The 16,129-nt window shown below is 39.4% G+C and overlaps 1 protein-coding gene across 1 annotated transcript in view; it reads left to right on the plus strand.

Annotated features, from left to right (window-relative positions):
• Nucleotides 1–16,129, plus strand: part of PHEX (phosphate regulating endopeptidase X-linked) — a 207,919-nt gene that overhangs the window by 69,013 nt on the left and 122,777 nt on the right. The window contains exon 11 of the mRNA XM_004021961.6: nt 1,709–1,837. Within this exon, the coding sequence (XP_004022010.1) occupies nt 1,709–1,837 (129 nt within the window). The remainder of the gene's footprint in view (nt 1–1,708; nt 1,838–16,129) is intronic.

Raw genomic sequence — 16,129 nt, forward strand, 5'->3', positions numbered from 1 at the left:
TTTGCCTTCTTTTTTCTTTTTCATTAGTGTTGGTCTTCTTAATTCAATCTAACTTATCCTAATTCTACTAGGCCAACAAGGCCTAAATTTACTCTCCTCTGAGATGTGGCTCAACTGCCTAGAACACTTTTCTTTTCACCCTGCTCATCCAGCCCTGTGATCTCTGCTCCTTCCCCACACTTGTTCTCCTCTTTAACTTACATAAGTGTCACTCTTAGTTTCAGAGGCTTTTGTCTGAGTGAGTCTCTTACCAATACAGACTTAAGGGTTTTGTGGCTCTTTTTTTTTTTTAACATTTTAAGAATTTTGGGACCTTAACAAATATTTTAAGTTAATTTTCTCTTAATTTATAGTTAAGTAATGGAAAATTTTATAAGCTCTAATTTCATTTAATAGACATTTTAATTATTAGGGAAAATGGTAGCTAGAGAAGTTCTTAGTGGGTCATTGCTCTTGAGTAGTAGCACAATTATTTTGGATACATTTTGGCCCTTGAAGTCACTAGGGTACTGAACTTGATAGAAAACATCATAAAACTATATATATTGAGGTCATATCAAAGGGTTAAGCTGTAAAACTAGTAGATTATATATATGTGTCTGTGTATATTTTTAACTTCTATGGATCACATAAAAGATGGTACCCAGCTGCTTTCCACCCCCACTGTGAAGAAAATAAGAGAGAGAGGTGTAAGAAGTAGTGTGTGAAAATTTGAGGTTAGGTATGAAGGGATGTTTCTTAAGCATAAAGTGCTAAATATAATACTGAATTGCCAAATAAAGTTGTAGGATCTCTTTATCTAGAAGTTTTAAAAATACATTCATTCCTTACCTTGGAGAGTGGTTATGTTATCAGAAAGTAGAGGAAGAATAGATGAACTTCAGTGTTAATCACATTAGCTCTGTACCTACAGCCGGGGTCTAATATCATTCACCGGATGCCTCCAGCCACCGTTCTCAGAGCCTCCCCTTGCTGTCTATCTTTACTTTGCATTGTGAGCGCTCCAAACTCCCAACCCACAGGGGCAACTTAAATGATATTTATTTCTTTGTCTTCAACCCTGAAGAGTAAGCCTTTGAGCCTTCCAAGTCCTGCTTTGGACCTTCCCTACTTGTTTGTAAATGTTTTCTTATAATGATTTAATTGGGACAGATGAGAAAAACACATCTATTTTTTACTTGGTTACCAGTGTGTTCTGTTATGACACAATGTAAATATGCCTCCTGGGTTGTTCATGGTGGGCATATTTTCCTGGTCTGTCATGTGAGTGTACTTTCCAGAGCAAGGAAGCCTTTGCTGGGAGTGGGGGAACTTTGATCAGCCATTGATTTTAAACCTTTCTTGGTAAAAGTTTAGTTCTCAGAAGGTATTAACTACCATCTGGACACTTGGACGGTCCTTTCACGTCCTTGCAACTGCAGAAAAATTATGCTATTGTCTATATCCTTTTTTTCAGTGGGAAAATTGGAAGGAAAGGAGGGATACATCATTATCCTCTCTTAAAATATTTTCTCTTGGTTTTATATATAATAAGACAAGCAGAATATTTTTCTTCATTCGATTGTACCTTTGGTTTACTCTCTGACACATGTATATGGGTTGCAGCATGCAGTGTTTTGTAGACTGTGTCCTTCAGGTTGTTTGAACATTTTTTCAGCCATTGGTTTTATCCAAGTGAAGCTCAGTCTGGTTCAATTATCTCCCACAGGTAATCCAGGGGACCACAACTTTGTTGCCTCAGTGGGACAAATGTGTGAACTTTATTGAAAGTACCCTCCCTTATGTCGTTGGAAAAATGTTTGTGGATGTACACTTCCAGGAAGACAAGAAGGAAATGGTAAGTGCTGCCCCCCCCCGCCCCCAGCTGATGAAAACAATGGTAGTTAACCAGATCTGAGATAGATAATATGGTCAGAAGGCCAGTATCAGCCTTTTAGCTCTTAAAGTGATGAATCTAGATAACAGTTTTGCTTCCAAGAGGAATTCTTGCAGTACCATATTAATTCAAAACTCAAATGTAGAATGTTATCATGAAAATTTAGAAATAAGAAAACAGCATGAAATCATGCCATATAGAGTCAGAATTTCTCCTGTAGAAATTAAATGTGTTCAGTCAATGCTTAGGAAAAAGACGGCCTGGATAATTTTGGGGTTAGATATTTGAACCATTGTAATTACAAAAGATAGAGATATTCCAGACAGATTTCTTTGTTTTAAAGATTAGAAAGCTGGAGACCCAGTGATGAAATGATTTGTAATACATTTAACAACTTTCCTTTTTTGCCAGTTGTACTTAGGTATTTTCTTCAAAATAACTTAAAAAATTGAAATGTAGTTGATTTACAGTATTGTGTTAGTTTCTGGTATATGGCAAAATGACTAAGTTACGTTTGTAATAGTTATATATATACCATAATGTAAAAATAAGCAATGTTGAGCATCTTTTCATGTGTCTATTGGCCACCTGTGGAGAAATGTATATTTAGGTCTTCTGCCCATTTGATTGGGTTGAAAAGAAATAATTTTTAAAAAATTATTTGTTTTGAATTGAAGGATAATTGCTTTACAGTATTGCATTGGTTTCTACCGAACATCAACATGAATCAGCCGTAGGTTTACCCATGTCCCCTCCCACTTGAACATCCCTCCCCCATCCCTCCCCATCCCACCCCTCTAAACAGACAATTTTTATTGAAGTAATAGTTGCTTTACAAAGTTGTGTTAGTTTCATGTATACAGCCATGTGATTGTTATACATACATATATATCTATTCTTTTTCAGATTCTTTTCCATGTTATTATAAGATACTGAGTGTAATTCCCTGTGCTATACAGTAGGACCTTGTTGTTTATCTATTTTATCTATACAGTAATATGTATTTGTTAATCCCAGACTTCTCATTTATCCCTCCCCTATTCCCCCTTTGGTAAATATAAATTTGTTTTCTATGTCTGTGAGTCTGTTTTATAAGTAAGTTCATTTGTATTTTTTTTTTAAGATTCCACGTTTAAGTGATATTGTATGGTATTTGTTTTTCTCTGTCTGACTTACTTCACTTAGTATGATAATCTCTAGCTCCATCCATGTTGCTGCAAATGGAATTATTTCATTCTTTTTTATGCTTGAGTAATGTTCCATTGCGTGTGCTTGTGTGTGTATATGTAATATGTATATATATCACACCTTCTTTATCCATTCATCTGTTGATGGACACTAAGGTTGCTTCCATGTCTTGGCTATTGTAAATAGTGCTGCTGTGAACAATGGGGTGCTTGCGTTTTTTTGAATTAGAATTTTCTTTGGATAAATGCCCATGAGTAGGATTGCTGGATCATATGATAGTTCTATTTTAGTTTTTTAAGAAACCTCCCCAATGTTTTCCATAGTGGCTGTACTATTTTTTTCCATTCCCACCAACAGTGTAAGAGGGCTCTCTCTTCTTCACTCTCTCTCATGTTTAACAACTATTAAGCAGCTTAGAAATAGAAATACAATGCAGGGACTCCCCCCTCCCCCCGCCCGCCTTTCCTTTTGCTATCCTCTAAAAACTAAAGAGATGTGACATTTGTTTCACAGAAAACACTGTCAGGTTTTTTTCATAAGCTTAAAAAGAAATCTTTTTATTTTGTAAACTTCTAAACATATATGGAAAGAACATTGTAATCAACTTCCATGCACCCATGATCTGTGCCTGTTTGTTCTAGTAGCATTAATGACCCAGCCAGATGAATCCACTAATAAAGGCTGAGGTTTAATTTTACTCATTTACTGAACAAATATTTGTTGAATATCTGTTATATAACAGGCATTGCTATAGGCACTTTTTATAGGCACTGTCTTGCTGACAGATTTTTTGAGGGATCTGAGAGCCAGAGCTCTGAGTCTGATTAAGTGGAAATACAGAGTTGCTGTTAACTGAGAAGAGGAGTGCTGTGGGGGAGGATCAAGTTTAGAAGGGAAGATCAGGGGTTCAGTTTAGGCCCTGTTGAATTTGAGATGTTATCAGACTTCCTGGTGGAGATGTCAAAGAGGCAGTAGGGGAAGTACAATGGAGTTTAGGACAGAGGTTGAGGTGGAAGATTAAAGGAGAGGGAAATCATTGTCCAAGGGAGTGGAGCACTGGGTAAACTGAGGAAATGTAGTATTGGTGCCTGGAGGCAGTAGTGGTTTGGGTGAGGTTGGAGGTGATGAATTTTATTTTTATTTTTCCCCATGCCACACGGCTTGTGGGATCTTTTTTCCCTAACCAGGGATCAAACCCGGATCCTTGGCAGTGAAAATGCAGAGTACTAACCACTGGACCACCAGAGAATTCCCTACTGCTACTGCTAAGTTGCATAAGTCGTGTCCGACTCTTTGCGACCCCAGAGACGGCTGCCCACTAGGCTCCCCCGTCCCTGGGATTCTCCAGGCAAGAACACTGGAGTGGGTTGCCATTTCCTTCTCCAATGCGTGAAGTGAAAAGTGAAAGTGAAGTCACTTGGTCGTGTCCGACTCAGCAACCCCATAGACTGCAGCCTACCACGCTCCTCTGTCCATGGGATTCCAGGCAAGAGTACTGGAGTGGGGTGCCATTTCTTTCTCCAAGAGAATTCCCAGGAGGTCATGAATTTTATAAAGTCTACTCATTTTGGCTGTATGTTTTCCATTATTTCAGCTGCATTGGAGGAGAAGGTCCATTTTTGATTAGAAATGGAAATTTAGCTAGTTTTTTTTTTTTGGTGTGCATTCTCTTTATGAAAAATTATATGTTACAAATGGCATGAAGCAGAGTGTCTAGGAATGATTAATTAGGTAGGGGAGGAAAAATAATGTTTCCTCTACTCTTCTAGGTTCTTGGCTGAGAACGTCCTGTAATACAAGATTAATAGGAGAAAAACTAACAAGTTTAATAACATATGTATTTCCTATACTCAGGACAACTGACTAACCTCCAGAAATGGCTGAAGCTACCACCTTAAATTCCAAGTCAAGCTAAAGATGAAATAAGATGTTGAGCAAAGGGAGAAGCCAGTTATAGGTTACCAGACAAAATACAGTAATTAAGGATGGTTGTTACACAGATTTAAGTCCTTACCTTCTCCATTGGTAAGAGTTTCTAGAGATTTGGTCACCCTCCTCTTCTTGGTACAGAAAGGGAGACCCCTTTACAATGGAGATTAACCTTATAAAGGTTAATTTCTCTCACAAGAGTGAGTTCCCTGCTTTCAGGAAAATTCCTATGTCTGCAGCCTCTCAAAAAATAATCAGCCCCAAATAATCAATATGCCAAAGGGACATATTTTCTCTCTGTATGCTCAGTCATGTCTGACTCTTTGCAACCCCACGGGCTGTACCCTGCTAGGCTCCTCTGTCCATAGAAGTTTCCAGGCAAGAATACTGGAGTGGTTTGCCATTTCCTTTTCCAGGGGATCTTCCTGACCCAGGGGTTGAACCCATGTCTTCTGCATTGGCAGGTGGATTCTTTACCACTGCGTCACCTGGGAAGCATTTTTGGGATGGTATATTTTGCTCTCCCTCACTAATAACAGTCCGTTATAGTCAATCAGATTTGAATATGTAAACACCTTGAATGCAAGTGATCGTTAAACACTGGATTTAAAGGCAAAGAAGGTTAAAACTCTGTTAAGTCATAATTCAACGAGTTGGTATTACGTGTCAATGTATATTACAACTATGTATTATATGCTGAAGTTTGCTTTGGAATGCCATACATCTAAGTACATTTACTTAGGGTTTTTTTTCCTGTCTTTTGCTACTTGGGAGAATTTAATGCCAAGTTTGAGAGTTTATGTTTGAACCTGAAAGTACTCTTCTTGCAAATAATTCCACTGAAGAATTAATGTCATTTCAAAATATTCAATATTCCCATTGTGTTTTCTTTCACTCCTTGGTCAGAGTAAATGGATTGAGAAGTTATCAGTTAATCACAGTGGTAACATTATAAGCCCTGGGAAGGATATAAAAACAATGAAGGGATAATGGAGGTGTTTTTATGTAACAGGATTTTTTTTTTTGGCAGTAGAAAAATTTTAAGTAATATGAAAAGTATGTGGAGTAATTTGTTTTTCTCAGTTTTGGTGTGAAAGTCCCTTATTCTTGTCAGCATGTGACATTTTAAAATAAAGTTGATTTTGGCACTCCCCCCGATGTGGTGTACGCGGGATGAGGAGGTAGTGTGATAGTTACACAGATACTCATCTATTTTACATAAAATTATTTGCTGCTCTTAAGCAGAAGCTATTTGCTTCAGGGAATATTTAAGTTGGGAACTTAGAAATATCTGGCTTTTTATAGCCATGTTGCAGGGCTCTCATCCAAGAACCACCTGGAACCATTGATTTACTTGAAAAACATTCTTTATTATTAACTACAATGCAAAGAGTAAACCAGAAAGATCCCCACTGGGACAAATTCCAGAGACACTAACTCAGAGGGAGGGCTGCCATTGTCTTTTTTTTTTTTTTTCTCAAAAACAGTTGTTAAGCAAATGAATGCCGTCAGAAGGTTAAATTTCAGGTGCTTCTTAAACTTTAAAGTGTACCAGAATCACTGGAGGATCTTGTGGGTTAAATGCAAAATCTCACTGCATTTTAACTGGGTCTGGGGTAGGACCCAGGAATTTGCATAACCAGCTTCCCAGTGATGTCGACGCTGCTGGTCCCGGGACCACACTTAGAGTAGCAAGGCCTTTGCATTATTCATTTGTTTGCAAACAGCACCAAAAAGCAGCCCTGGTGATTCCTGTGAGCAGGGCAGGCATTTGACTCAGGACAGCAGAACATTGGTTACTAAAGCCTGTTACATTAGTGCAAGTAACTGCTTTGATTTCAGATTATAGAAAATTTCATTGGTTTAAATTGGTTTAAATAGACTGTGCCAAACCCTGTGTATGGGCCTCCAGGCTACTTTTTAGTTCTGCTTTTGTGGTGGTGGTGGTTGTTTTCCTCTGAGCTGTTTTAGTTTTTATTTGAAAACTGGTACCTGGGTTTCTCTAAGAGACTCTGTGCTTCTCCTCAGTATCTCTGTCTCTACAGCCTCTTAATGGCGGGTTGGCCCAATTGCCACTGGTTGGCACACTTTGTTACAGAGAGGATGGGAGGAGTAGTTCACTTTGAGGTTTCCTTCGTAGACGAGAAAGCATCCTTTTCCCCTCCCCAACCTACCTCTCTTCCTTTTAACTGGGGAGAACACACAATTTGATGTTAGTTTCCTTGTGACTTCCCATATGCATGTGCACACAGCCACACACATATGGCTCATATTCATTCACTCACACCTAACTACAGGAGTTTTCAAAATTTAATTAGAAAGGGGAAGGATGGGATGTAGAAAAGGGAGAATCCTTTCACAGAAAGCCTCTTAAAGAGGCCACATGGAACAATCAGATACTATCTGAAAGAGCCTTTCAGATAGCAAGACAGGGCCTTAATCCATGTGGGACTGGCTGCAAACGTTACTTAGACCACAGTGACAGGCCAGTGGAGCGAGAGTAGGGAGTTGTGGAACTCAGGACAGCAGCTGACTTTGTCCAGTAGAACTTGATGTGAGCCACGGATGTAATTTTGTTTTCTACTGAAAGTGAAAGTGAAGTCGTTTCTGACTCTTTGGGACCCCATGGCCTGTAGCCTACCAGGCTTCTCAGTCCATGGGATTTTCCAGGCAAGAATACTGGAGTGGGTTACCATTTCCTTCTCCAGGGGATCTTCCTGACCCAGGGATTGAACCCAGCTCTCCCGCATTGTAGGCAGACGCTTTACTGTCTGAGCCACCAGGGAAAAAGTAAAAGGAAACAGGTGAAATGAATTTTGATACTATATTTTGTTTAATCAAATATATCAAAATATTATTTCAATAAGTCGTTCATACAAAATTGTTGATACAGTAGTTTTTATGCTTTATTTTATATTAAGTCTTTGAACCGGCATGCATGTTTCATATTTATAGCACATCTCAATTTGGACTATCCCTGTTTCAAGTGTTTACTTGCTATATGTGGCTACCACATTGCACCGTCCTCGTCTGAAGAATGGAAGAGGGATACTTTGAGGTCAGCATGGCAGGGCTCAGTCCCTCAGTGAGTGGGTGCTAGTAGCCAGGACTGGGAAGGTAGAGTCGTCAGTGTCTGACCAATTGGGTTTCTCAGAGGGCTCTAATATGAGAGCGGAAGGACTCAAGTAGTCCCCACAAGGGATTCATGGTCTGGGAACAGGGATGGGAGTTGAAGTCAGGCCGCTACTTGCTGAGGCTGTTTCAGGTTCTCTGGGATACCAGCAAACAATCAACAAATTTTGAATTCTGCTCTGAAGTAAGCACCTTGGAGGCTTGGTTCTCACTGGCTCATGGCCCGGGTGGTGTGGAACCTGCAAGTTAAAGGTGTTCAGTGCCTGAAAGTTGCAAAAGACTCAGTCAAGGCAAAAGTCAGGAGTTCCAAGCTCAAATCCCCTCAGAGCCAGTGAGGAACATTAAATAACGCACAGAACTAAAGCTGGCTGAGTGTCAGCAAAGGCTGGGGCAAGTGCAGTGAGAAGTGGCAATTGCCGCTGGGGAATCTGAGACCCAATACTGATGATCTGGAATGGCTGTGATAGTCAGGATTCACTTCGGGCTCTTTTCATGCAGGATGCCTGCTGAGGGTTGCTCGGCTTCTAGTTTTTGGAGAGAAGTCAGAAATATGGAGTTTTATGTGAAATATCCCACATTTTAAATCTTGGCAGTGCTTTGGTGGCCAAACTGAATCTGTCCTTGGGATACCATTTTGTGCCTTGTACACCAACATTTTTTCTCCAGTTTTCAGAACCCAAAGTCATGACCTTGTCTGTCAGAGAACTTCTTTAATTTTTTCGTGTTATTTAGAAGAAGATCATGCATAATTTAAAAATACAGCATATTAGCTAAACATTTAACAAGTTGCTTTTGTAAAAAGTTATATGCAGAGTATGAAAGTGGAACTCTCTCAGAGAATCCATGACATATTGTCACTGTCAATAGAGACGATGCTCCTGTCTTACTGTGACAAACCCTGATCCATAGGCTCATGACCTGAGTGACAGGAGAGAAGATTTAGAGCTATGTGTTTATGTGGGAGGGTGGTCTAAAGTTGTTTGTTGTCTTCCATTTTTTTATTATTAATGATAATTTATTTCTATAATGTATGTGTAAATGCCCCAGATAGATACCCAAGTCCATGGCAGGCACACAAAGATCCCAGAGATGGCTATATAATGTTTTAAAAATCTGGTAATGATAAGAAAGTAGCTAACTTTTACTGAGATGTAGTTGGATGTCTGGTATGTGTTCTAAGAGCTTTTGTGTGTTAACTCATTTAGACCTCACAATAGTCCTATAATTGCTTTTACTGTCCTCATTTTCCAGATTAGGACACTGAAGCTCAGAGTTTAAGTGAATTCCCCAAAGTCATATAGCCTGAAAATGGTTAGGTGGAATTCAAGTTCAAACCATCTAGCTTGAAGTGGGTGTTCTATTCCCTTGCTTCTCTCTGAAAAACACTTGAATCTTCACCATTTTAACGACTGGAATGAGGAGACCTGTCATAGTGAAGAGACTTCTTAGTGGCTTATCCTATAATTCATTCACTCTTTGTTGTTGTTCAGTCGTTCAGTCGTGTCCGACTCTTTGCGACCCCATGGACTGCAGCACGCTAGGCCTCCCTGTCCATCATCAACTCCTGGAGCTTGCTCAAACTCCTGTCCATTGAGTCAATGATGTCATCCAACCATCTCGTCCTCTGTCATCCCCTTCTCCTCGTGCCTTCAGTCTTTCCCAGCATAAGGGTCTTTTCTAAATGAGTCAGCTCTTCGCATCAGGTGGCCAAAGTATTGGAGTTTCAGCTTTAAGATTAGTCCTTCCAATGAATATTCAGGATTGATTTCCTTTAGGATTGACTCTTATCAGGAAATTATTTATTCATATATTAAGATCTTATACAAATAAAAGGGATGTAATTCCTATTTCTTAGCATTTTAGAAGTGGGATTCAGTTGAAGTAGATTTTGCTTCTAGTATTTCAGTATTTTAAAGACAAAGAGTGTGAAAGCGCTATCAATTCAAATCTAACCAGTTGACATTATATTTTTTCACATTCATATAATTTTCAGAAGAAAGAGGGACACTGTAAGAAACAAGCTGATTATCAGAGATTTCATCTAAGAGCAACATTTGAGGTATATCTTTGGCTCAGTGCACATACTGAGCTCAATTTCTGGGATTTTCTACATATATCATTCTGAGGAGTGATCCCTGATGTTTGGAATGATGACCTAAGGCTCTGTAAGATTTCTCATCAAAACAATCTTTAAAATGTTTACCGTTTTTTATGGTTACGAGGCAGAAATATAAATATATACCTCAAAGAACAGTTTTCTATCATGTTGCTGCAAAGGAAAAAAATAGATCTTTCTACTTTGTGCTTTAAACTGTAGTTTGTAAAGGATTCAAGGAAATTGGAGCTTTCGTTTGAACATTTTGGCTGAACTAAGTTATTAAACTACCTAATTTTATTTCCTTGTAGACACTGTGTCCCCAAATTACTTTATTCATGTAACTCAGCTCTGCCAATAGGCATTTTATTGCTGCTCTCTCAAATTTTCTGTTTTTGTTATAGGATAAACCCCATTAAAGAAAATTATTCTGATACTTGTTAAGATTTTACAGAGGATTTTACTCAGGATTATTGCAAAGGGTGTCAAGATTTTCAAAGTAAGAGAGAGAAATATCAGGCTCAACTCTGATTATAGCCGAGACAGCTGGGAATTTATGGCCAAAGAGCAGGTTGAAGGAGTCAGTGAATGGAAAATTACTAAGAGGAAACATTCAAAGGTCAAGGGACTTTTTTTCTTCTTCTGTTTTTTGGCTGTGCCATGTGTCATGTGAGATCTTAGTTCCCTGACCAGGGATTGAACCCATGTTCCCTGCAGTGGAAGTGTGGTGCCCTAATCATTGGACTGCCAGGGAGGCCCTGGTCAGGGGACTTTTGCTGAAGGCAGGCCAGGGTGCTCAGATATCAAGAGTGGAGGGGATTCTCTCTCAACTGGCTTATCAGGATTCCTGGTAAAACTGGGCTGTGCAGGCCAGGCAAGGACAGGATGGAACCACCATTGAGACCTAGTCAAGCAGAGGGTGTAGAGGAACCTGGCTAAAATTTGGTCAGGCGAGAGACTTTGTCAACAGTGAGATAAAAGATAAAGTAACTGGTGTCTTCTTGTACATTGACAGTCTGTATGCAGAAGGCTAATTTAGTTAAAGAGGAACAAATCTTTTATTATACTTTCGATCGAGACTTTATTAGATGAATAATTAAAACTTTACTTACTGTGTCCAACAATTCACTGATTCCTCCTGTATTCTAGTAGCTTATTCCTTTTTCTCTTTAAGGTAAGGACATCATTCATGTCCCCAAGTAATGCCATAGATGACCTACAGTATCTTCCAATTTTCTGAGTGCTCTGCATGAGCAATTCTGGTAGTAATTCTTCACCCAAGAACAGGTTTCTCCTCCCTCCCCATACTGCTGCAGCTGGTCCTGAAGACTTAAGTACCCACATGGGTCCAATCGCAGTGGTAGAGTTTGAACTTGCAACCTCCATACACTAGGAGTTCACCTCATTAGTTAGCCAATATAATTGAATTGATGAACTGCTATTAATATTCAAGTTCTTTAATTCCCCTGCTCACTGTTTTTCTCAGTGGTTGAGTAAATGAGATGTAACTCTAACGTTAGTGGCAGAAGTCACATGAAGGTCAGTGTCATGCACTATAGCAATGCCCTTATACTGAGGGATCCTTCATTCCTTACAGGTGCTGCTCCTCAAAACAGTTGGTCTCAGTATAGCCACTGTACTGATAGAGATCAAGCTGCCTTCAACACAGCTCATGCAAAGAAAGGATATTCTATCTGGCTATCAAGTGTCCCTGTTTCTGTTTGCCTAGTCAATGGTATCAGCTATAATATCAGCCAGTTTCTCTGGGTCTTTGCAGAATTAAGTTCTGCAGTTTCTCTGGGTCTGTCTGAATTAAGGCAAACCAAAGTGATTTGAGTTTTAAAGGACTTCTAAATATAGTTACAAAACATTGACCTTATAAAGAAGTTACATCTGATTTTCTGAAAACTGGCATATATATATATATATATCTCATAGCCCAGTTCTACTCTTATCATTTTGGGCAAATTAACCTCTTCATTTCTCTGTTTTCCTGTTTATGAATGGTACCCAAGTTTTGCTGCTATAGCAGTGCTCTGTAACACTCAACCACCAAACTTCAGTGGCCTAATGTTGATGCATCTGGAGTTAGCTGGTGGTCCCCCAGGCAGCTCTGCTTATTTTGGCGTGGTTTGTCAAATGTCTGGGGGCCAGCTGGTTGAGGCTGGCTTCGGCAGAGGTGATCAGGATAACTTGGTTCTACTCCAAGTGTTTTCCTTCCGTCACCCAGCCAGCCTGGGCATGCTCTCCTAGTGATGGCAGAGGTGCCAGTGAGCAGGCAGAGACCAGGAGGCTTCCTGAGGCCCAGGTTCAGGACTGGCAATGTGTCCTGTCTGCATTCTGTTCACCAGAGCCAGCCACAAGGCCAGTCCAGTTTGGCAGAATGGGGTGATAGAATGCATTTTTTTGTGAAAGGTCCCATAGCAAAGGACATGGATAGAGGCCTGGAGGTATAGAGTTAAAAGCCATCATTGCAGTGAATCAGACATAGGGATACAAACAGTACCCACCTTGCTGGTTTGTGATGAGGATTGAGTGAGATAATCCACATAGAAGGCTTAGAACGATGCCTAGTGCATAGCGAGTGTCCAGTGAATTACTGTGTGTCATGCCTAAGGTTAATCATGAAGAGCAAATGCATGCCATCAAAGAACTATGGCAACTCTCCTGCACTGACAGCTCTTCTTGCTAATTTCTCTTCAACAGAGTGAGTGTGAGTGAGGTACCTGGGGTTTTGCTCTACCTAGTTCTCCATACATGCCCGGTGTCGTAGCTTTCAGTTGGGTTAAAGATCCTTTTAAGGCCTGTGCCCTGGCCACGTTCCAGAACCTGCTCTCCCATTTAATGCTAAATCTGGCTCCTAGGAGAGTCTCATGCAACTACTCAAGGAGCCAAATGTAATTTCTATAGCAGATCCAGGTTTCACAACTCTCTGCGGGCTAAATCTTATTACAACAAATGTCATCAGACCCCAGTCATGACAACTCTTTTTAAGCAAGCTTTGGTAAAATGACATCCAGCAAAACAAGTAATTTAGAAGGCTCATTGGGAATTCTTTGGAAATAAGTGTGGACACTGCTCTTGCCCTTGTCCTCGAGTGTGCTGCCACGGTAATGACACATTTGGCCTACCTTGCTTGTTTGTTGATTCTGTCTCTGGATAACATTGGACACTATTGTCTTTGCCACTGATGATTGGCCACAGTCTCATCAAGCTGATCAGACCTGTGGGCTGCAAAGACCCTGTACTAGAAATTCATTTGCTCAAAAAAAGCACTTAGGCCCTCCAACAGAGCTGGGTTTTGGAAGTGACCTGGCAGAATTCCTTGCTGGAGGAAGTTTACCCACAGCCAAAGGCTAGATCTTTGTGAGACTGGTTAAGGAAAAGATGAGTTAGAAAATTAGAACACAATCTATTTATAGTCAGTAAATATGATCCTAGCCTTATGCTTCTTGATAAGAGAACATGCTAAACTATTGCACCAGCAGACTAACATGCTTTATAATATATCTGGGGCCTAAATAATTTGATATTTTTTTCTTTCGCTAACATTTTGAATAGCTCTGCCAAGTTTGTTAATCCTGACAAACTGATATGATTTGTTTTATTAGCTTCCTTGCCTGCCAGAAACTGAGCGTCTTCTATCTAGCCTCAGTTTTTTTGCTTTACCGCTTCTTGCTTAACACAGGTCTCTTCTTTACTTCTTATTTCAATGCCATTATTACATTTTTATCAGGAGCCAATTCAAAGTTGTTTTCATAAATATAGTATAAACAATGAGTCAGTGGATACTTAACATTTATTAGTGCATTGATTTATTTAATGTCTGTGTTTCTTTCTAGTGAAGTGACGGTTGTCAGAAAGAAACATTTTAGGAACTTCCCTTACATAGAGCCTATTTTTTCTGTGTTAACCATGTGAATTATTGATAATAATTTTTGTTCTTTGCATTCACTAGTCAGGTGGTTACAACTTAAGGAACCATGTCTTGCTGTAGACCAATGGGGAAACTGGAGACTTTTTAATCTTATGTTTTATTAAGATATTACTTATAAATTCTGAATATATGAAAAATGAAAATCTCAACATTATGCTTTTGTTTTAAGAATTTCATTGAAATTACATTATGCTAGGATTAATGAATACAGTCAACTTTGAGGATTCTTTTCTTCTTTAAGAACTCTATCAGCCTATATAGCTGTTTGTATCAGATATGTAATATATATGTATGTAAATATATACATATATATATACATATACATATATATATATATATATATATATATATATATATATATATAAAACCATTCTTAGCCATCTGTTCTATACCACATTGGCATCATCCGCCTCAGAATGGACTGGACTAACTGAGTCATTTGAGTCCCACTAAAGTTTATATTTCAAATAACTGCTGGAATAACTGTTACACATTAGCATGTATAAAAGATATTTGATTAAATTTTGCTTCTTTGCTGGATACCCACTGGAGGTTTTAAAAACGTAAATCAACTTCTATTTATTGAACATCTGCTTTATGTATCTTATGAGATGTGAAATTATATCGTGAGAAATCATATCATGCAAGATGTGAAATCATAAAACTAAGAAGTTTAAATTTGCAGAACACTGTAGAGGAAGAAAAGAATTTTTTCCCTTTATCCTCCTAGGTTTTTGGCCAAGACCCCTCTGTAATAAAAAGACAGATTAACAAGAGAAAAACAGAAATTTAACAACACCGTATCCCTCCTGTTTGGAGCTTCCCTGGTAGCTCAGCAGTAGAGGATCCACCTGTAATGCAAGAGACGCAGGTTCGACCCCTGGGTTGGGAGAATACCCTGGCGGAGGGTGTGGTAACCCACTATAGTATTCTTGTCTGGGAACGCCCATGGACAGAGGAGCCTGGTGGGCTACAGCCCATGGGGTTGCAGAGAGTCACACACTACTTACTTAGTGATGGACTTTAGATTTTTGAGACTTGGATACCTCCCGTGTATATGAGCAAGACTCAGGAAAACCGAGTAAGTCCCTATGCCGTATGCTCAGTTTCTTCATTCGTGTCCAACTCTGTGTGACCTTATGGACTGTAGCCTGCCAGGCTCTTCTGTCCATGGGATTTTCCAGGCAAGAATACTGGAGTGGGTTGCCATGCCCTGTCCAGGGGGGTCTTCTCCAGACAGGAATCGAACCCACGTCTCCTGCACCTCCTGCCTACAATGGCCCAATTCATCACCTTAAATACCATTTCCAGCTAAGTCAAAAGATGTTTTGTAGGGGAGGGAAGCCAGTTATAGGAGATTACCAGGCAGAGCATGGTAAACAAAGGTAAGGTTATTATACAGATTTAAGTTTTTGCTTCTCCATTGGTAAGACTTTCTAGAGATTTCAACATGACATCTTCCTGGTACAGAGAGAGAGAGACATCCTTTCAAATGCAGATTTCCCTTATAAATGTAAATATCCCTTACAAAAGGGTAACTTCTCTGTTTTTTCTCATCTGCTATTTCTTAAAAATAATTAGCCTAAAATGTAAAATAATCCTCATGCCAAAGAGGTAAGTTTTGGGGTGGGAAATTCTGCTCCCCTTCCACACTTTTTCGTTGGGTTACATATCCATGATCTCATTTGATCTAAATCATGATGCTTGTTTTCAAAGCTTATGGATTTGTTGAGGAGATCAAATAAATATAGGCTATTAAACCTACACCTATATTGTTCTGATTATAAACCTAATAGAACTCAGAGAAGGATCTGAAAGTATCAGTTTAAGTGGGATTCATTGGTATGAGGCAGGATCTGTGTTGGCTGTGTAGGATGTCTTTGTCACCAGAGACAAAGCTTTGAAGGAAACTACAACTGGCAGTGGGCTGACTGACCTCCTCTGTTACTGAGCTGAACTCAATGTGCAGTCA

Source organism: Ovis aries, chromosome X (assembly GCF_016772045.2).
Source record: "Ovis aries strain OAR_USU_Benz2616 breed Rambouillet chromosome X, ARS-UI_Ramb_v3.0, whole genome shotgun sequence".
Classification (NCBI taxonomy): Eukaryota; Metazoa; Chordata; class Mammalia; order Artiodactyla; family Bovidae; genus Ovis; species Ovis aries.